The following is a 22629-nucleotide window of genomic DNA, read 5'->3' as shown; positions in this document are numbered from 1 at the left end:
GGCACCTGGCAGAGATCTCTTCCTCCTGCCACCAGAAATTGTTTGAATCTGGCTGCAAGGCTCACAAGTGGGATTCCTGAAGGAGGCCAAGGAGGGGATGGAGAATTCTGGGCCTGGAAAAACCAACTTCAGTCGTGGCCTCGTGGGAATCATTTTCAGGTATAAGGTGGGAAAAGTGACCTGGTGGAACAGGAACAAATCATTGCTGGCCAAGCTGATTGATTTCTTTGCTAAATTAACAGCCTCTCCAGACTGCCTCTGCTGATTACAGAATATTATTTCTCTGTTGGGTTTTCTGCTATTGAGTGAATATTGGTATTTCCTTGAACACTCGTGAAGAGAATGAGGTTTTAGTAACTGTTTTATCAGCAGATTTCATGCTGAGCTTTTTATTATCAATATTTTTCTCTAAGTTAATTTTTAGTCCTTAATTGGTCCATCACAAAACTTTAATATTCTTTTGCTATTACCTATCACCCATAGGTGCTCACTGAATTAAATATCTAGTAAAGGATTTTTTTAAAAGTTAATTGAAGTGTTAAAGTTTCAGTTTCTGTGTGGAAAAAATATATATATTCTATATATTTGTGTATATATATAAATATATAATACATTTTTATATATTTATAATACATGTATATACATATATAAATACATGTAATACATATATATTTATATATATACAAATATATAAATATATATTTTATATATTTATACAAATAATAATTTGTATAAATATATATAAATATATATCTATTTTATATATTTGGATGTATAATATAAAGATATATATACAAATAAATACTTAGCTTTGGTCATAGCTCAATCATACTGTCCTTGTTTTTAAGGAAGTTAATATATGGACAGGCAGGAACAAGTCCAGCATCCTTTCTTTGCCACTGGGCATAATGCCCAGTGGAAGGAAATTTCTGTACAGAGAGATTGTGGAAAGTGAGACTTCTCCAAGAGTTTATGAAATAGAAATGATTTTTAAAAAAATTGTTATTACTCAGAATTTTTATCTCAAATATTTTGCAGAAAGCAAAATCCAAGGCAATCATTGTCTGTCATACCAAAGCCAAAATCTGTCTGGAACCTCAAGTATTAAAAAAATAGATTGACAAAATAGTTTTAAAAAATAAATTATGAGTAATCTAGTCAAATTCCACTGTGCAGGTGGCCCATAAATACTGCCATTTTCAGGAATTTTGCTCTTTCTTTTTAGTTCCCCTTGCTAGACCTTCTATCATTATTTTTATCTGACAATATTGCCTTAGTCTGTTTTAAGAGGATTGGTTTGTGATAAAATATTTTATAAAGTATAATGGCAAAAATATGTAGGGAACCTAAATACTTCAGTGCATATTTAGTGATTCAAAGTCAAACAATTCACAATTATATTCCAAGCTTAACTTGGCAGGTGAAGTGGTTTGTTATAGAATTACATTTATCTTTTAATGGGTGAGTTCAACACATCATAAAGATAATAAAGATACAAGGCAGCACATGCCAGTTCCAAGTTCAGGAAAGCTAAGGAGGGGCTGGTTTGAAACAAAAAGAGATAAAATTGAAACAAGTGCTATGAGAAAGGAAATTATTCTTTTCATATAGGTTTTCTTTCATTAGGTAATATATGGGATGTAATAGGAAATATATCGGATGTAATAAATCCCCAAAACAGCACGAGATTTTTCTCAAACTTTAGAGGTCTGTGTGATATATGGTATTTTATAAATATTGGGTACTTAATTGTCTGTGTGAGAAATAACTGTTATTTATGGCCATTTTACATTTAAACTAAATTAGGAGCTGTAACCAAAGCTATCACTCCAGGGTTTATACAGTAATGTCTGGATCCATGTGATGTATTTTAACCTATGCACATATCCATTTAAAAAGGGCTTTATCTCCTGCTTGACAATCCTTAATAACACAATAGACCACTCCTGTATCCCCTTTCCATCCATTAGTCAATATATCCACAGCAACCAGCAATAACCCAGCAGCAAAAAGCCTACTTAAGTTCTTTAAAACCTCCCACCTGAATTGCTGTAGCCAGGAAAAACAAACGGGCCCAAAAATGTGTGGCTACATTTTAAAATGTGCTGAGCACCTGCAGCTTCATCAAAGGATGCTGGATGTCAGCACTTAACAATTTAGCCCACCAAATTAAAAATATTAACCGTGTGAATTCATAAAGGCTGCAGCGGTCGGCGGCAGGGCTGGCGTTTTCCCAGGGATCCCTCCTCAGCTGGGCGTTGTACCAGGTTATTTTTTGTGCTATTTTTGCCTCTCTGCTGGGTATTTTTGTGGCTGCCTGTCCCACACCTTGCTGGCCCTGCTGGGATCTGCTTTGTGCTCTTGGGGGTGCGTTGGCTCCAGAGCCTGCACCAGGGAGCTGCTTTGGGATCCTCCCCAAAACCAAGAAAGATCCATGACCATGGTTTTTCCAGACTTGGTTTTGAGTGCAAAGTGAGCTCCTCATCCCAAATCCCTCTCCCTTTTCCTTTCCCTGTCCCCGTGTTGAAGGCTTTCATACCAAGTAGTGCAGACAGAAACTGCAAAAAAAGCAGAGCTGATGTTTTTCCAGATCCATCACCTTTTATACGTCTGTAGAGGGTAGCTGTGAGCTTGCATTTTTGTATCTGGTTCTCTGGAGGACATTAGTTCCTAATAAAAAAAAATTAAATTAAAACCTCATAAATATGAGACTACAGTGCAGAACTGGAGGCTCATGTTGAAAGGATTTACAGAACTCTCAGCTTTATACTGTTGCTCAATATCATATAAAAGGTTTGTCTCAATGTCATAGACCCGGGATTTTCCTGGAAATAAGTCTGTAATGAAATCCTTTATTAACTGCAACAGTCATGCAGAAAAACAAGTATATTAAATAAGGAGAATATGTTCTGGGTTGGGGGTTAGTCTCTCATACAGTTTTAAATTGAGCAGTCTGAGCATTTTAACAATCTTCCTACCGCTATATGACACCTTAATAATACTATTTAAAAGGTTTGAATTGTTATTTTTGATGCTGGGTCTGGAAACACGGATGTCTACCTCCCTCTCTGCCTCTCTCTGTTTCTCTCTCTGTAAACATATCCCCAGTTTCCCAGCAGGTTCAAACACAGATGGCTGCCTTATTGCGACAGAAGCAAAAATGCTACATTAATGTTTAAAGAGATTAAAAATCCTCTTGGCAGCAGTGGCATATGTTACCAGTTAATTGTAGCACTGGAAGCTTCCCTGCTGTTTTAAAACATGGACTCATTTTACTTGCTTTCTGCAGAGCAGTATGAAATGTCAAATTTGTTGGTATAAGTTTTGAATCCGGTCTGACAAAAATGAGTCATTAAGACAATGTTGTTGTCCTCCTCTAACATAGTTTTTGAATCCAAATAATGTTCTGCTCCCATGCCAGCTCTGGCAGAAAGCTGGCTCCCTGCTCCAGCCCAGCCATCGTGTGCACGCACACTTCATGATTTCAGCAGAGGGCTTTGCCTTTGGAAGGCAGTTTTTAGCTCTTCACCTGCATTATTTCCACCCATTGTCATCCTGGCCAAAGCAGGCTGCTGGTTTGAATTACATTACAGATGTAATGGTGGCTTTTTCTGGCCCAGGCTCCAGCTGGAACAGAGCAGGCAGAGCCAGCCCATGAGTGGTTCTGTGGTGCTGGGCAGGGATGAGCACACTGCTGAGGAACTGAGGAACATCCCCTTCCCAAACCCCTGCTCAGACCAGCAACCCTCAGCAGGACACTGCTGGCACTGTACTGCTCTTTGACTGGGGAAAGAAATAGGAAAAAAGTGCTGAAAAGCTGAAAATTTCTATCGTTCCTTGCCTTAAGTCCTCTTGCCATTACTGAAATTATCCAGTTCCTCTTAAATCAGGGAGCAGCTGCCACATCAGATATACATTAGGACAAAACAAAGGATTGAGTCTGCCTAACTAGCCTTTCAACCTCAAACGCTGTTAACAGGACACTTTTGCCTGAGAGAAAGCTGATGGTAAAACTTTGTGTTCCTGCACTCAATGATGTCACCTCACCCTGGTGGAGCTGCCCAGGCTTTATGGGGCTTAAGTACTCTGGAAAGTAATTGTGGCATAAATACACTCCCATGTCAGAAGGGTAAACAAAACTTAGCCTCACGTATTGTCTGTGATCCTTTTTACTATTTGTTCTTTGCCATATGTGCACATTAGGTTTTACAGACAAGTAGATGTGATCTCTGCCCCTCAGGGGTTTGCAGAGGAGATTAAATATCACACGGAGATGAGACATTGCTGTTGGTATTCTCAGCAGGGAGGGCCCAGGGTAGGCTGGGCATGAACCATCCTGGCTTGTCTGAAAAAGAGACCTTTGAAATCAAGGCTGAAACACATCAGCACAGCTCCTTCTCATTTCTTCAGGGGGCTTCAGACTGCCCAGAACATACCTGATACCAATTCCTGGCATTGATTTCTGCATTTTGGAAAATCTGTGCAAACCCACTGGGTTTTCCCTGGTTTCTGATCAGTCTCACTGCTCTAAGTTCATGGTTCCTCGTCCTATTATTTTTTCTCTCCTGATTTGATTAGATCATAAGTTCAGAGTATAGACAGTGAAAAATATAGCTCAAGATGTCTAATTAAAGAACAGCTTGTTCACTCAGGGATTTGAATTCCCTGCCATGGATTCCTGTCCTGGGAGGTTGATTTTTACAGGACCCATGCAAGTCACTGGGTTACAGAGTCACCAAAGGAAATTCTCTTCCCTGAGTGCAAAAAGTTCTGTACAGACACAATTTACAGCTACATAAATTATATTTGATTGCTAATTTATACAAGTCTTTCAGGATAGACCTCCAGAAATTTTACTCAATTCTGAAGAGTGGGGAATGAGCTGTGGTTTGTCACCCACTCTGTCTCCTGCTAATGAAAAACCAGTGGTACCAGGTTCTTGCTCAAATTAAACACAACATTTATTCTAGATTGCAAACCAGATCATATCCTTGATAATTATAAACAGAACATTTATTCTAGATTGCAAACCGGATCATATCTTTGAGCTATTTGCAGCAGAGCAAACACACAAAACCCAGTAACACTGGCTACTTTCTAAGCATGAATAATAAATTAAATCTTCATATGGGACATTAATATTCTGGAACACTCAATTAGATCTTGTTTAAATCTCACAAATACACAAATTATATACCAATAATCAAGTAGTTGCAGAGAAAAAGATTTTGTAAAAATTATTTTAGATAAGAGATAAAATTTTTCTCTGCCCAAGTTCTAAACTAATTTCAACACTCAGGGCATATCAAGACATCTACTTTCATAAAACACCTTATGAAGGACTGAATTTAGGGATTAGTGTTAAGAATTCCAGCCTTTCCAAAATTTTGAGTAGTAGTTTGTAAAAAAGTAATCCAATAGAAAAGTGAACTCCTTTTATCCAGACATTCAAAGTCTGAAACATAAGGCCAAAGTATTATTTTGAGATGGATAAATCTCAAATTCCTTTTCTACAGACAGATTGAAGATGCAGACTGTCTGCTGTTTGTGAGGGTACTTGAGATTTACTGGAATTTTTGTCCCAGATATTCTTCGCTAAAATGCTAAAAACACATACCAAATTTCACAAAGGCAGTTGGAAAACATTCTGTAATTTTCTGAGCAGCACTAGGCATCATTTACACTGTTTAAATTACAATTAATGGTGTCCTATTATTTGTTTACATTTTTATTGGAGCAACAAGATGAGTGCAGATGCAGCAGCACTACTAATTCCTTGGGATTCACAGACACCCTAATTAAATTATTTTCATACTTTGTTTTCTGCAAGTGAAGTTTGCAGTTGTAGAAGAGGGTGTTTTTATCCTTCTTTCTCCTATTTGTGAACTTGTGATTGTAGCATAAAACACTAAAAAAAATGAGTCTTTAGCTTTGAAGTTATAGTGAGTATGTTAAATACATAAACAAGCATATTTAGTTACTTTGCATTATTCATGTAACTGCAAAAAGATTCACTCTGGGCAGACAATTACTGTGTATTAACATCTTGCCTTAGGGCAGTTGAAATGGTTTTTAATGAGGTGTTACCAATCCTGAATATCTTTCACTTGCCACTTGACCCAACAATTTATTTTTTGCTGTACGTGGGACATCTTGACATAAAATACTTTATTACAGGGATTCTGTTAATCATCTGCTATACTTACACAGAATTTCTATTGGCATAAAAGGTATTTATTAAACTAATTCATATTGTTTTAAGTAAGGATAACTAGTACCTATAGATTGAAATTAATTGGAATTTTCTGAGTGTTCAGATCCAGAGCCTAAGAAGCACACTGCTAAATTAGTATTCAGGTCATGAAAACAACTAATGAGGCTTCAGACCTATAAAAGTCCACTCAAACAAACAGCTGCCAGTGTTTTTGAGAATATTCTGGTCCTGGCATCTGCTATGACCTGAAGGGCAGAGCAATATGAACTTAACTAAGACAGCATTTCAGATAATTTGAGATCTAGAGACCAGAGCAATAAAGAGAAGAAAAATGGTTCTTCCTCCAGCAGGAGGACACAAAAATCCCCTGCTCAGCCAAACAGCAGCAGCTTGAGTAGAAACAGGATTCCCAAAGTTATTTTCTTCAAATAATATGGTTCAGGTGCTTGCACCAGTGTAACTGCTCATAGTTGTGTCTGGTGGATAAAATGATATTTCTGAAAAGCTTTGGTGTGAGGAGGCTGTCAGTGACCAGAGTGTGAATTTTGCACAGGAATTGCTCACAGCAGCAGCTCTGAGGTGGGAAGAGCCCTTGCCAAGGCACACCTTGGCATGGCCAGGGTTTGCAGCTCTGGTCTGTTCTCACCTCCAGTTTGCTCCAGTAAACCCAGTTTGGATCCTGGGGTGCAGAGAAACACCAGCACAGAGCTTTTCCCAGGCTGTTCCTGTCCTGATCCCAGCTCAGGCACCTTTCTCTCCTGCTCTGCCCTCAGAGGGATCCCATGGCACCAGCGTGGGTGCCACCAGCAAGTGACAGAGCAGGGGGCAGCAATCAGACACTCAGTCCTTCACAAGCCACCACAGGACTGAGGTTGGCCCAGAACCAAAGGGGGAAAACAGACATAGCACAAATTAATTCATAAAGAAATTACAGCTATCAGGATGAAGAGGTTGACCACTGCTTGGTTTGGTGCTGCAGCATATGGTGCACAATATAATTCATCTTCCTGATTGGGAGGGGATGCAGGGGAAAGGGGAATCTCCCTGGCATGGATGCCCACGCAATGCCAGTGGCTCTGCTGGAGCCCCTCTCTCCCTGTATATGTAATCTATGTTGAATTAATTTGTACTTGGCTGAATTTCAAACACATCAACTTCGTTTTCATGTATGTTGATGGGATTTTCTTTTGGATCGGTTTCTTATGTTAATTAGCCCTCCATTTATGCTACCTTGTAATGAGGTTTAGCAACTCTGCATGTGCAAGCCTGGTGGGAAATGGGCTGGATGTGCACAGGTTCAGGTTTTGCACTTGCCTGGTTTTGACATGTTAGAGATTTCCCTGTTTCCCAAGTCATGGGCTGTCTTCAGTGGGCCAATCAGTTCTTTGCTAAGTGTTCAGGGGAGAGGTTTTAGAGTTTCTAGTTTGGAGTTTTAGAGGTTTTATTTGATGGAATAGAAAGCTTGTTATATTAACAAGCATTTTAAAGAAATGAGTGGGGATTTTGGCTGGGAGACTGATTGGTTCTTCAGACCTCCAGCAGTGAATTAAAAAGAATAAATGGGATGGGTTTGCTGTGGCTTCCAGTCAGGCCTGTACTTGGAAGGGAAATACCAGAGATCTAAAGCAAACTGCTCTGTATTTAAGAGATTAATGCAAGAAAATATTAACTGCCTTTCTTTTTAGCAGAACAGAGACACGAGGTTTTCTGATACAAAGGAATTTCCCCATTAATTGCTTCGCTCATCTGGTCAACAGCTGAAAAGCACCAGATATATTATATATTATATATTATATATTATATATTATATATTATATATTATATATTATATATTATATATTATATATTATATATTTATATAGTATATAGTATATAGTATATCTATAATATATATTATATAAATATTGTATGTCATATATTGTATATTAATAATAATATAGATATATTATTATACATTAAATATATAATCATTGATATTTTGGAAGTGCCAGGGTGAGCACAACCTTTGTGGGGCACAGATGCTCCCTGCAGGAGCTGGGGGCACACTTGGGATATCAGCACATGGATCTGGGATTTTTAGGCAGAAATTCTTGCTGTGCCCTTGCCCCAAGGGAAGCAGAGCAAGGTGAGCTCGGCCAATCCTTGCCAAAGCTCAGGATGATCCTGCACCCAAGCTCGTGTGGCACAGCCTGGTTAAAATCTCTGTTAAGTCAGTTCAGCATTAAAGCACTGAAGAGCTCAGCTGTTTTCAGCCAGCCAAGCAGGGGCAGAGCAGCCTGGTTCTGCCTGTGGAACACCTCCCACTCACCCACTCCTTAACACAACAAAATACAACAAAACACAACAACCTCAGCGGAGCTCGGCACTTAAAAGCTTTTTACTTCAGGAGCCCGAGGCAGGAGCTGTAATTGCCAGGTCATAAGTACCGTCTTTAAAGCAAAACCTTATTTATTCCTGCTCCCACACAGCACAACTCTAAATGCTGCAGGATTTAAGAGCAATTGTCTATTTTTCCCTTTATAACTACCTCCTTTTTTCCCTTATCAAGTTCTACTGTTATAAGAACAAGTTTCTCTCAAGCAATATTCCCTTTTGAACACAAGAATCTTTCTCTTTCCAAATATATTTGCTTAGCAAAAAATACTCTTATTGCCTACTGAAGGACCTTAAAATATTTAGTATTTTTCTGCCATGTTGTGGGGAAAAAAAAAGTTCATCTAGATGACGTGGCTTGAACTGTTCCCATTTCTCAGAAGAAGTTTGCAATAAATATTCATCTTAACCTGAGGCATTGTCGTTAATATTCAAACTCAGGCTTTTCAGCTTTAGATTTTAAATAAGTGTTCTGGAAATGTATGAATGGACCCTCATTCCCAACAAATCCATGTTCCACATGGAGATGTATATTTATATGTAGAATTATCGATGGGATAATTATGAACTTGTGTGTCCAAACCATTTGGTTCATTCAGCCATTACGGTCAAAATTTATTGTGTTAGAACATGCCTAAAACTCTTCTCCTCACTTAAGTGAAATAATCTGTGTAGTACCAAAACCAGAATTTGTGAAAGGTGTTTGTGAGATGTCCTCCCATGTGAGCACTGAGCAGTGCCATTATGATAAGAATTATATCAGCATTTCCTGTTATGTAATCACTAGTGTGGAAATTATGCTTTCTATTCTATTGAGTGGTGCAGTGATCATGAAGCAAGGGGAGGACTGAGCCCGAGCTCCCCCTAGAAATAACAAAATCAATACCCAATGTTTATCTGTGCTGGGGTTTGTCTGCTTCACCACAGTGAAAACTGGAGGCTGCACAAGGAATGAGCACTGGATAAATAATAAGCACTGGCCTTTAATGGGGCATTTTAGGAGGTTGGGTGGTCAGTGCATTTGTTGGCTCTGGGAATCCATCCAGCTCCACACTGTGGTCAAATACAAAGATGACTGAAATCCCAGTATTTCCTGAATTTAACCTTTTAGGAAATCAGACCCTCAATATATAATTGAATGTGCCATTCCTTGGGGAAACCAAACAGCCTCCTCGCCTGCTACATTCAGCTCTACAGCTCTGTGGTTCTCGCAGTGTTTTAAGTAAATCAATGTGAAATAGAGAAAGTTTGCAGTATTTAGTTGAATGAAGTCATTTTTAGAGCAGGAAAGAGAATCCCTGGTTATAAAGTGGCAAGACTTAATGTGCACTTTCTCAGCAGAACTTGCTGCACAGTCACCCATGGTCAAGAATCTGGAGAAGAGAAATGTGCAAAACCCTTTGCAGCCATGCATTGCATCAGAAACCGAGGGGGAAATAAAAAACCAGAATAATTAGGCATGCCTATGAGTGAGCCTCACCATAAACAAATCAAACTTGTAGGTACATCATTTTAGTGTGCTTGTTTTGCTTAGCTAACACACTAATGACTATTGTCTTCTCATGAAGAAAATCCCAAGTGTGAAGCAAAACTCCAAAGAAGCCACTGCAAATTCTGCTCTTGGCTAAGAGATTTCAAGGGACCCTAAGGCTGGGTGATAAATTCTGCACAACACAATCCCTTACAGTGCCTTATTCACTGCTTGTCTGCCATCTAATCCAACCATCTCCGAACCCCTGACAAAGCACCAGCTCCTCTGCTGGGTGCACTGTGCTGTTCCCGGCCCTGTCCATACCTGTTTGGGCTGGGATGTTCCACAGCTGCCTTTGGAGAGCAGCCCTGAACAGATGAGGAGATGCCATGTTCTGAACACAGCAGCCATAGAATTATCCCATGGATTTTCCTTTAAATCACTGTAGGTACAGGTGTGCCCTTGGTTTTCCCCATAAGGACAACAATCCCTGGCATGGCACCATAGCAGGGACAGGCATTGGTCTGAGTTAAATGAGATTTTTGCCAAATTTTTGTAGGACTCTTGATTTTTCTCCTAGAACAAACAAAACTAAACAAGGGACCCACTGCACCATAGCAGGGACAGGGATTGGTCTGAATTAAAGGGGATTTTTGCCAAATTTCTGTAGGACTCTTGATTGTTCTCCTAGAACAAACCAAACCAAACAAGGGTCCCACTCAGGGAGGGAAGACAAGGATATATATCTGAGAAAAAAACAGGGCAGCGCACTCATTTCCCTGTTCACCAGCTGCCAGGGAAGAACGGAATTGTCTGAGGACATGAGGGGCACTTGCAGTGTCTCAAAACCACAGAATTACATCAATGTATAAACTGGACAGGACCCCAAAGATGGAGTCTGACTGTTGACCACATTCCCAGCTGCCCCATCCAGGTGGTTTTGGAGCCTTTCCAGCAGATGGGAGCAAGCAGTGGCCTCCCACCACCCAGCCCAAGGATCTCCTTGCCTTATTACCCCAAGAATAAATGGGATGCTTGAGCAGAATTCCTAAAAGCTCTCCTGAGTGGGCCATGATAGCTGGGTTTCTAAGTGCCAGCTCTAATTTAAGAACCCCCTAATAAACAACCATGGCCAAAATAGTTGGTTTTTTTAAAATAATTTTTAACTTCATTGCAGAGCTGATTAATTGCAGAATTTGGTCTGTAGACATTACTAAGGAAAGGGAGACAAGATCAATATATACAGTATGTACTACACAAATAAAATTGTTTGAAACAGGGTATTTTGCAAGCTACTGAAGGCTGATTAAAAACAGTTTGCCTAAATTTACTTTGGCTGCCTTGCAAAGAGATTTTAATTTCATAATCACAAATACTTCATCCAGTGTGCTTCTCCCCCCACAGAATTACAGCGGATGAACGCACAGAGGAACAGAATTAAAGTTTGGAAAAATTTAAATGCAGCATGTCTTACATTTCCAGTGTTTCTCTTGGCAGCCTAAATATTGTTTTAACTTTGTTTTAACTTGTGGTGTGATTATACATTGGCTCACATAGGGGAACTGCAGAACTCTGCCTGCTGAGCATCATTAAGCACTTTGGTGCTCGGTGGGAGTTTGTTCATTAGGAAGAGTGTGTTATGAATTTTACTCTGTGAGCATCTTTGTCTGTGAGAGGGAGGGAGAACGAGGTAATGAGAAGAAAATACAAGATCAATCATTTAAACATACAAAACAACTAAATATGAATACTTCTGGTTAAAGGAATTACATTGGAATTATTGCCCAGAAGAAAATGAGCACCAACACGAGGGCTATGAAAGAAATCTCCTGAAACCTGTTGCTACTTCTGTTTGGAAATTTGCATTATTTCCTCAGATTTAATCTGCTTGGCAGAGATCCACCAGTCTGACATATTTTACCTTTAGGTTTATCATTTCCTTGTATACCTTATGGTATTTTTTTTTAAGTCTTGGGACATAGAAAGGTATAATTGTATAATATAATTTATTCTAATTATATAAGTATACCCATACTTACAAATAAACTCTACTTTCAAGAAAGGGCAGTTTTATTTGGTAAATATTTAAAATTACTTTTTTTTTACCTTTTATAAACTTCAAAATTTTCACAGTTGAGAATAATCTATAGAAGATTCTTACTTAAATCATTTTACACATGGATTCCTTGGTATAAAAGACTATGTGGTCAGAGAGTGGGATGTTGAAGTTGGTGAAAAAGGATGTATTTTGTAGGATATGCAAAATGCATTTAATTTTTCATTTCAGCATTTTAAAAATGGCCTAATTTTATATTCACAAAGGCTTCAATCTAAGGTTTTGTAATTCTGCTGGCTTCTCTGGTGTGTAAGTATATTTACATCAACATGGATGTGGAGAAAAATCAAACCCACAATTTTGCAAATGTTTTCACAATGCTAATGCAGTGTTAGACCCACCTGGCATAAGTGACACCCATAGGATTTTCCAGCAAACTTATTTTAGCTTAATATGTTATTTATATGGTGATATTATACTATAATATGTTATAATAATAATAATAACTTTAATATGCTATTTATATAAGATGGCATTTTTACCTATGACCATTAAAAACAAAGAAACAAGTACTGAAGAAGGAGAGAAATGTGAACAATGGATAATATCTGTTCCTTTAAATTATGTCTCCAAATATTTTTCCTCTATGAAAGTAGCAAGAGCTTAAGCAACTCCTGCTGTCTTGTTGTTCGACATCCACTACTGCCCATCTGCCTATTGATTGGTAGGAAACTCCAAATGGGAATTTCATCTCATTAATCATGTCACATCACAGGGATTAGGACAAAAAAAAATCCTTTATGCTTCACAGCAGCCATCTAATGCCCAGTAAGACAAGTGAACGAATATGATATGGATAGAATATCTTCCCACTAATTAAAGGTCATCTGCTAAAAACTGTGAGTCAGGCTGGCTCAAACGTGCTCTCATCTAAGCCTGCACATCCTTTCCAAAATGGAAGCAGCAGTAAATATGTATTTCTAATTCAAATGTTAGCAGAGCTGGAGAATAAACCCATCCATTACAGAGCCCTGCAGTGACAACACTGGCACAGTGGCTCTCCCTGAGCAGCTCCTGCAAACCCAGGCCCATTGATTGTCTCCTGCTCCCCTCTCAGCACCATCAATATCCATCCACTCCCCCCACCACGCTCTGTAATCCTCTTACAACAACCCCAAAATCCTCCCTGTTCTGCTCATAACCCCATCATCTACATTATAGGGGACTCCGATTTTCCTAAGCCTGTTTGGTACGGTAACGAGCAGAAAAAGCAATTAAAATTGCTGAGATGTGCCTGAGCAGGTGAGGTGAGGTTCCCTTACAGTGAGGGCACCATGGCAGATGAGAGGGACACACACAGCCTTGGAAGGAAGCCAACTTATTAATGGAATTTGACCATGCAAAACTTGTTGAAATCCCTCTAGAACATCAAACGCCACATTATAATATCTTTACTGAGGTCCTTGCCATTCCCAGGAAATTTTTAATTCCCATTTAAGAGTATGATTTTTTATTTAGGATGATTTTCCAAAGCAAGATTTGTGGGATGTGTTTTGGTTTGTGTTTGGCTTTGTCTCCGCAGGGAAAGCGCCGGGCTGCTAACACAGGGAGCTGGGAAAACACGGACCGGATTCCTGCTGGAGTCCGGAATGGAGTCGGCAAAAGTGAAAATTTGGACTAGATTTCTCCAAGGTTCCGGAATGGAGTCGGAAAAATGGAAAACCCGGGCCGGATTCCAGCCGGAGTCTGGAGTGGAGTCAGCAAAAGGGAAAACCTAGACCGGATTCCAGTCAGAGTCCGGAATGGAGTTGGCAAAAATGAAAACCCAGACCGGATTCCAGCCAGAGGCCGGAATGGAGTCAGCAAAAGGGAAAACTGGGACCGGATTTCCCCTGGAGTCCAGAATGGAGTTGGCAAATGAAGAAACCTGGACCAGACTTCCCTGGAGCCCGGAATGGAGCTGGCAAACCAGAAAACCTGGACTGGATTCCAGCCAGAGTCTAGAATGGATTTGGTAAAACAGAAAACCCGGACTGGATTTTTCCCCAGAGTCCGGAATGGAATCAGCAAAAATGAAAACCCAGACCAGACTCTTGCCAGAGTCAGGAATGGAGTCGAGGGAAAGAAAAACTCGGACCCGGACCAGATTCCGGCCAGAGTCTGAAATGGAATTGGCAAAAGGGAAAACCCAGACCGGATTTCTCCCAGAGTCTGGGATTGAGTCGGCAAAGGGAAAACCTGGACTGGATTCCACCAGGAGTCCGGATGGGTCTGGCAAAGGAAAACTGCTGATTGTGAAGGATTGCAGATTGTTTTGGACTGCATTTTATAAGTTTTCCTAACCTTCTAATGAATTATTCAATCTCTCAGAGCATTTTCCAGATGTGAGATATTGTTCTGCAATTCTTAACTCCATTAGTTTTTCAACAATCGTGACTTTAGCGAAAAGATCTGAATTTTTCCATTGGCATCTATACTCGGACGAGATTCATGGTGAAGCCAAATGAAATGAGAAATAAAAATATCTGTATTTCTGATACTGCCAAATCTCTAAGGAGAAGTTAAGGAATGAAGACAAATATCAGATGAGTGGCTGTATTCCTTTGCTGAGTATATTTAAATATGTTTTACTTCCTTTTTTCTTTTTTATTCTCCCCAGACCTGCCTCCTGTCCCAGTCTATAAACCATTCTCTAACTGTCCTCTTATCTGACCTGGTTTCCATCCAGATGAGTATTTCCAAGCCCTCACCTGATACCAGACCTCTTTTATTTTAATCAGTCTCCACCCCATTCTCTTTCTCAAACTGCAGCTCAGTTTACCCCTTCAATTTCTGCTTCCCCTTCCCATTCACAGTTGATCTTTCTGTATTTAATCCTGGTTCCCTTCCCATTCAGGCCCACTTATTCCCAGATTCCCATTGAGGGTTTGCTGACCCTCCCTGTTATTCTGTTTTCACCCTTTTGCATTTGCAGCAGAGCTCAGATGCCCTCTCCATTCAGAAACCAAATTTTTAGGAACAGGGTCACTGATCCCAAAGGAGACCTAGGCTTTTCCCCTAAAGCTGCATCCACTCTCCCCAGGGCATCTAAGAGCAGGATTACACCTGGGATTGTTCATAAATGTCAGCTTTCCAAGGATTTCCTGAGTGTGAATGAGGATGTGCGGGAAAAAGAATAATAATAAAATATCCTAGAATTTATTTTTTAAGCTGTTTAGGGCAACAGGTGTAGAGCTTCATGTTACATGTCCCAGAACAAGCTGTGGTGTCAGTTCAGCGCTCAGAGAATTTTGCTGGAGCTGCTGAGCACCTTCAGGTGTTCAGACAGGACTGGGTAATGTGGCTGAGACCTGGAATGTGACCCCAGCCCAGGGACCCTCCTGTGACTCTCCCCTGCTGGTGCCTGCACCCCTCCTGCTCCCCACAGCCGAGGTTCCTGACACAGAAGGTCTTTGCCAAGTTCTGTGTAATGCAGGCACATATCCTTGCAGGCTTTGAATTTTGATCTTATAAAGCTGTCAATATTATTCACTTCTTGTGTAGTGACAGGCAATCACCTCAAACCTGACAAATATTGAGTAATCTACTCAACCTTTTGCCATTCAGAGGGAAGCTGACAAATCTTTCTTCTTGGCTATCTTGTTTGTAACAACTTTTTTGACCAAAGAACAGCACTTTTTCTTCAGACAGCAGAAATCTCCATCCCAAACTTCCTGACATTCAGCAAGCAAGTCATCTGTGTGCAGGAGCCCACACAGTGTAAAAGCAGCATAATTCCCATTTCTTCCTTCAAACAATTATTTTAAATTCATCTTACTGTGAGAGAACAGGCTTAAAATAGGCTCCATACTTGAATATTAGTTCCAGCTTTCAGCAAAGCAGATTTCAGTGAATTGTGAGGCATCTCTGTTACCTGATGCCAAACCCAACTGCTTTGATGTTAAGATAAAAACATCCTGAATCTATCCAGCAGGACAAGGAAAACACATTTTATGTGTTACTTACACTCTCATTTGTTCCTTGCCAAAAAGACAGTGCTTTAAAAGCTTTTAAACTATTCACATTTCTAACTTGAGCATTGCAATGTTTCCTTTCTATGCAGTTTGTGCCTGCAGGGATGCTCTGGTGGTCCATCAGAGCAGAGGCTGGACACTGGCACCACCTCTTATTTAAATTGTGGGAGAATCCAAAGAAGAGAGATGCTAATGAGGAGGGAATGATCTCTCCAGACACGTTGTTCATAGCACATATTGATTTCTAGCATGTCATGGCAAGCAAAAGTTTAACAACCATAATTTTATGAAAATGACAATTGAACAGCACATCTGGTGAGAATTCATTTATGCTTTTTACATTTTTAACAACCTGGCTATTTTTACTCTCCTCATCCTCTCAAAGGGAGTACAATGTAATGAAGCATGGAGCTGGAACTAGGCCACACCTCAGCTGGAAAATGTCAAATTCTATTACGCCATCCTCAAAAGCATAAATCATAGCTGCACATTTTTAAAGGTATAAATGAGGGAGGGAACACCATAAAACATTTATTTGCAATGTATTTATAGTACAGAATGGTAGAGTATGGGATTGTATTTATGTAATGCAGAAATACACAAAACATTTTAAAGTTGAAATCTGCAATACTGTGTTTCTTCTCTCTGCTGAGAAATCCCTTTGCACACTGAACTTTCTTGCATTTCATTTTTCTGGTTGTCAGCTAACAAACTAGCCCGCTCAATGTTAGTTCCTCTGTCACTTAAAATCCTTATTTTATATAGGACAATAATTTTAATTGTCTTAAGTTTAAATAAATACTTGACTAGTATAACAAAATCCTTATTTTATATAGGACAATAATTTTAATTGTCTTAAGTTTAAATAAATACTTGACTAGTATAACAACCAGGAGTCCACACTTCATTTTTAATATTAAATTTTACCTGTCATGCATTGTTTCCCATGTTTCATTGTTTAAAATTATGTATGGGGAAGAAGCTCTGTCTCTTTGGCAGCAGCAGTACCACAGTTCATAACTATTCAAATAAATAAATAGCATTTACTGAGCATTTAGGAGGAGGAAGGAAGGTTGTTAAACTGTCTTGCTTTCTCTCACTATTCCTGTTTTCTTCAATATTGCTTTTATCCCAAGAGGTTTTAACTGTGGAAGTCTGACCCTATTTACAATAATTTTGTCTTTCTGGATGTGTTCAATACCTCTCAATTCTGTAACACAGTTTTTAAAGGATTTTCCAGGATATTCTGTATAATATGGTTAGATGACATTTATGGGGACAGCTGATACGCTACATAATAATGTGATTATATATATATTCATGAGATATTTTTGCCTGCCATTCACCCTGGAGCAGGGGAGGGTCTCAGAAGAGTATTTTAAAAACTTGTACAACCTAAGAATACTAGTAGGGTGATAGAGATTACAGATTATGCTATATTCAAAGTATAAAAAATTGGCTACATTCATTATTACATAAATAAAATGGACTCAAACTCAACTCACTGCTACCACTAAAACTATTGTACAAATCACATTACTTATTAACTAGTAAAAATTAAAATGGACTCAAACTCAATTCACTGCTACCACTAAAACTATTATACAGATCACATTACTTATTATCTAGTAAACATGTTCTTAATTTCATCTCCAACTTCTCTACCCCTACAGCCTTTGAGAGACAACTTGCCAGTTGAAAACCATTTTGAGAGCCGCTTGCAAAACAGAATTCTGCCTTCTGAGGCCCATTTTGCTCTGAGCAGATTCTCCTACCTTAAACAGGTGATTTTATCACAGCATCCTCAGGTGCATGAACAACAACCTCCAGGGTGGCATCTTGTTACAGCCAAGAGAGACAAAAAAATTTAAACAAAACCCCACAACCAAATGTACTAAAGGCTCCTCTCTCCTCTTTATTACTGCATGTTCTCCTCTTTTATGCCCTTGATCCTGCTTGCCCTGCACCTGAGTGCCCCGTGCCCTCTGGGGCTGCTCAGCACTCCGTGTCTCACTGCAATGCTGCTCACCTGCCCTGCACAGGTGCAGCCCACCAGGGATGAGGCTCAGCCCCAGCCCCGTTCCCAATCACCCCATTTCTGTGCCTGCATCGTTTCTTCTTGTGCCCTTTATCCAGAGGGGTTTGGGCAGCTGAACTTTGAGGGTTTGTTTCTGACTGAGCCCGGGATCGGTGCACGGGGATCTTTCCCAGTGAATATTTCTGTTCTCCAGGTGTGTCTGTGATACAACAGGAATGTAAATGTGGGACAGCCTGGTGCAGCCTGTGGGCATTTATTCCATTTATGCCCCTGTTCCTGCCTCACTACAGCCAATTTTCTGTGGTTCAGGAGACATGAACTGTCAGAGGAGCAGAGATGACCATCTACTGCCTTGACCAACACTGCTGCCATGGTGAATCAGACCTTGACTCTCTGAATCAGACATTTAAATGCAGATTAGAAAGGGGAGGACAGGTTGAGGGTACTCCTGAGCCCGTTTTGCTGAGGACTTGCATTCCAGCATCTCCCACCTGCTGGTGCTCCCCGTGCTGAGCACAGGGTCCCTGTGTCACAGCGCTGGAGCCCATCCAAGCAGTGACAGGGGTTTCTCCTGTCACACTGATTCATTCCCCTGGAATTCCTAATCCTGCAGCTGAAGGTGAAGGCAGTGCAGGCTGTTTGCTCAGAGCTGTCTCAGGTCACCCTTGGATGGGATGGGGCAGGAGGGAAAAGTGAATTTTCTCTTACACATCAACCTGTATAAATACATAAACTATCTGATCTTTCCATTTTCTTCACTGAGTAGACCATGTAGTTTTTTATTACTTTTAGGAGAAAGCTCTTGATCCTAACAATGCTGATGCCATTTAACTTCATTTTGTATCATTTGTTACCAGCTTATATCTCCACTCTGCTCTTGAGCAGTAGATATTTCAGTGTTGAACATTTGAAATCTTATCTACCATTCTGTTCTGTCTGATTTAATCTCCTTGGCTTTAAATTGTCTGTCTGAAATCACTGCAGAATGGATCAAGAGGGGAACACAGCTCATTTAGAAGGAGGTTAAGAAGCTATTCTTGAGTTATTCTTAAGAGTTCTTAACCTATTCTTCAAATTTTAAGGAGCTTTTCTTAGACTGAAGTGTTGCAAGGAGTGAGTTGAAGCTTTAAAGGTGAATAGATAGTTTAAGAATGTTATGGTTTGTCTTGTGCTGCCTCAGCAGGGATTTCTTTCCATTCCTGGCCACTTCACTCTGGAGAGCAGGGGATGGATCAGAGCAGCTTTAAAATAATGATGAGGAATTTGAAGGAAAAAAAGCCAAAATGGAAGTCGGGGCATGAGCAGGCAGGAAGGGGAGGCTGATCCCTGGCAGCAGGGACTGAGCACAGGGCAGGCAGCACCCAGAGCAGTCAGTAAGGGGTTAATGCTCAGCCCTGCATAGACACATTCTCGCTGATTTCCAGCCTTCTCTCTAACACTTAGCTTAGAACTCAGCAGAAACCGGGTTTTTCAGTGTTGGAGCAGACATTTGGCAACTTGTGAAGTGTCAGATGAGCACGGGTGGGTTTGAGAACTGGGGTGAACGTTTGTGTCAGGGAAGGGAAAAATCTTCACAGCAGAAAGCACCCTCCAACCTGAGAGTGGCGATACCTGAAATAAAGGCATTTTAGTTTGTTCCAATTACATTAAAAGCCAAATCCTGCACTGCTGACACGTTACAACTGTTGAAATCTGGTTTAAGGGACTGGCTGCACACTGGAGACTTAGTCAGTATAAACTGAAGGTGCTGAAGGTTTAAACTGGGGCCTAAATATAATTTACCATGAGAGATTATGGCTGAAAAGTGCTATGTGAAGTGGCAGCAAGGCAGAGAGAGCAGGATTCAGGAAAGCAGGATTCCTGCTGGGGTGTCCTGTGGAAGCCAAGGCACTGAGGGCTCTCCTGCCTTGGTTCCTGGGGTGCAATCCCAAAGAAATGCCCAGGACCAAGTGTTCAGCCTTCCTGATTTTCTCTAAGCCCCCCAGGGACACAGCCCCTTCTCCATGGATTCTCATCTACATGATAAAACACCACATAAATCTAAAACACAATTCACTGGACTATTGTTAGGGAATTTTAGATTTATCATCCCTCCTACTAATTCCATTTAATCTATTAATTTACCTTCCATTAATTCATCACAGCTTTCTGGGCTGGCTGGGCTTTTTTTCCCTGCTCATCTGCGAGGTGTTGGATGCTGACAGTGACGGAAACCTCACAGGAAGCATTGACAAGGCCTGAAAAATAATTCTGGAGCCCTTGTGTTGCTAAGGAAGTTTCATCAGTAGAACCAACCGTTTGAGATTGTTTTCTCAGCAGTGCATGAGATAAATGAGAACTATTTCCAGATTCAGTAATTTTGAAATCTGAAGGAACGATCTTATCAGTTTGCTGGCCACCCTGAACAGAATGCATCAAAAAAGATTGATAGGGAGCAGTGATACCTGTTTTCTTTCAAAGCAAAAAAGCCCTGCAAAAATATTTTATGGAGCTGTTTTTTACCGACTTCATTTTGCATTAAATATAAAATCTATATATTTTGTATAACTAGCTTTTCATTCTCCACTGCTGGGATAAGCAAATTGGTAAATGAAAATGAAAATCAGGTGAAATTCATTACATTAGAAAATAAGGCTCTCTATGAGGTCCGAGCTGCTGGAATATTTAATGTGGTACCTTCCAGAATTTTCCCAGTGGGTAAAGGAATCTCTCAGGAAAACTTTGTTTACACAGCTTAACCTAAGATGCATCTGTATTGAGAAAAGAAGGAAATTTTCTTTCCCATCAGCTACAAAATTTGACTGGTTTGAAATCCACCATCCTCAGGTGTTTGACAAAAAATGTTAAGGCTAATGAAGATAAATAATGTGACTGCAAAAGCCAATGTCCACATAGAAACAAAGAGCAACTTTTGTTTGTTGAGTCTCATCCCTGTGTACAACAAGCTCTGGCTATTTTAATAAATATGAAATATTCCACTTGCACAGGAGCAGGGCCCAGGAGTGGCAGGAGATCTGTTCCTGTGGCTCCAGCATTCTGGAGCCATCTGAGGGGAATACATGACACAAATCTGTGCAGCTCAATTTAATGTGCCTGGTCAAACGAGCACAAACACTCCCAGGCAGTGCATCTGCAGCACAGAGATATTTCTGTCACAGTATCCCTGCTCAGGATGGATTTGGAAGGTAATTGGAGGGGATGAAACCTTCTAAAGGGATCATTAGAATACTTTTGAAACATGTAGAATACTTTTGAAACAAAGAAAGAAAAATCTGTTTTTTTCTGAAGTTAGTTTAACTGAGCTACTTCCAAACAAAAGCATATTCTGGTAATGATAGCTTTTGAGTGATGAAAATTGTATTTCAGTTAATAATCTATTATTTTTATTAGAATTATAATTAATTACTCCTAATTTTTACTTCAAATCTTGTCTGTACAATACTATGAGTGATAATCCTATTTTAACAGCAATTAATCTGGTGTTAATTTACCTCTGAGCAGTTTTCAAAGTGCATTTGACTGAGTTACAAATAAAACCTCTCCAGGTTCAAAGTGGTTTGATTTTACCACGTGCATCTGATTTGGGAGATTTCTGGTGATTCCTTTTGCCAATAAAAATAGATAATTTCTATTTTTGGGCTCTAGGTTTCTAGCTCTCAGACAGTGCCACGAATCACTGAATAAATTCCCGAAGTCTGAGCCTCCAGGCCCTCCAGCCCTGCCCAGCTGGGGTCACTCAGCAGAACCTCCCTGCCCTTGTGCCAGAGCTCTTTTGCTTTCAGCCAATTCCCTTTTCTGATGCTTTGATTTTCCTTTGCCTTTTCTCACCTCTCTGGAGCAGTTTCAGACCATCAGTCCATGAAGGCCTGAGTTATTTTGGGGGACAGCTCATTTGTAACTGACTTTTTTTTGTTTTTCTCCTGGGGCGATATGATGTAGGTTGGAAGTGTTGGTTTGCTTTTATACAGAGGAGTTAATCTGATCAAAGTGCTCCAAATGTGCTCCATGCAAACAAATTCCTATAAATCTCAAAGCTGGATTTAATCTGTGTTCTCCTTCAGCTTTTCTTCCTGTAGTGAAGGTGTATTTTTCTCATGTGCATTTCTGCCATGTCTACCTAATTCTGTTCTTACACGTGTGTGTTTTATTCCACATAAATGAACTTGGCATTAAAGTTCTCACAGATCTACTGGTCCACAGCTGCCTAAATAGGAATGTTCTGATGATTAAGATGACAGTGGATGGCTGTTTCCTGTCTTTGATTGCAAAAGAAATGTCCAACCCTGGGCCAGCACGTCCTGGTGGCTCCTTCCCACGCAGGAGGTGTGTGTGTGGGGATGTGCACGTGTGTGTGTGTGTGGATTTTGTGGATTTTGTGTATTTTGGAATCAGGCACGTTCCTCAGGCCCTCAGAGCACATCCTGTTATGAGGAAGCAGCAATTCAATTGTGCCTTGGTGCAACA

At 40.1% G+C, this 22629-nt stretch overlaps 1 protein-coding gene and 1 long non-coding RNA gene across 2 annotated transcripts in view; one reads left to right on the top strand and one right to left on the bottom strand.

The window, feature by feature from the left end:
- LOC135447660 (uncharacterized) overlaps positions 1-14305 on the top strand; it is a 66710-nt gene extending 52405 nt beyond the window's left edge. Inside the window, exon 5 of the mRNA XM_064712720.1 lies at positions 13697-14305. Within this exon, the coding sequence (XP_064568790.1) occupies positions 13697-13892 (196 nt within the window). The 3' untranslated portion in view covers positions 13893-14305. The remainder of the gene's footprint in view (positions 1-13696) is intronic.
- On the bottom strand, positions 94-18027 carry LOC135447661 (uncharacterized). The gene is made up of 3 exons (XR_010440228.1): positions 17903-18027; positions 2540-2670; positions 94-180 (listed from the first exon to the last, which is right to left on the bottom strand). It is a non-coding gene; the product is annotated as an uncharacterized LOC135447661 (long non-coding RNA).
- Positions 18028-22629: the final 4602 nt, after the last annotated feature.

This window comes from Zonotrichia leucophrys, chromosome 4A (assembly GCF_028769735.1).
Source record: "Zonotrichia leucophrys gambelii isolate GWCS_2022_RI chromosome 4A, RI_Zleu_2.0, whole genome shotgun sequence".
NCBI classification, from domain to species: domain Eukaryota; kingdom Metazoa; phylum Chordata; class Aves; order Passeriformes; family Passerellidae; genus Zonotrichia; species Zonotrichia leucophrys.
This window is presented reverse-complemented; position numbering and strand designations above follow the sequence as displayed.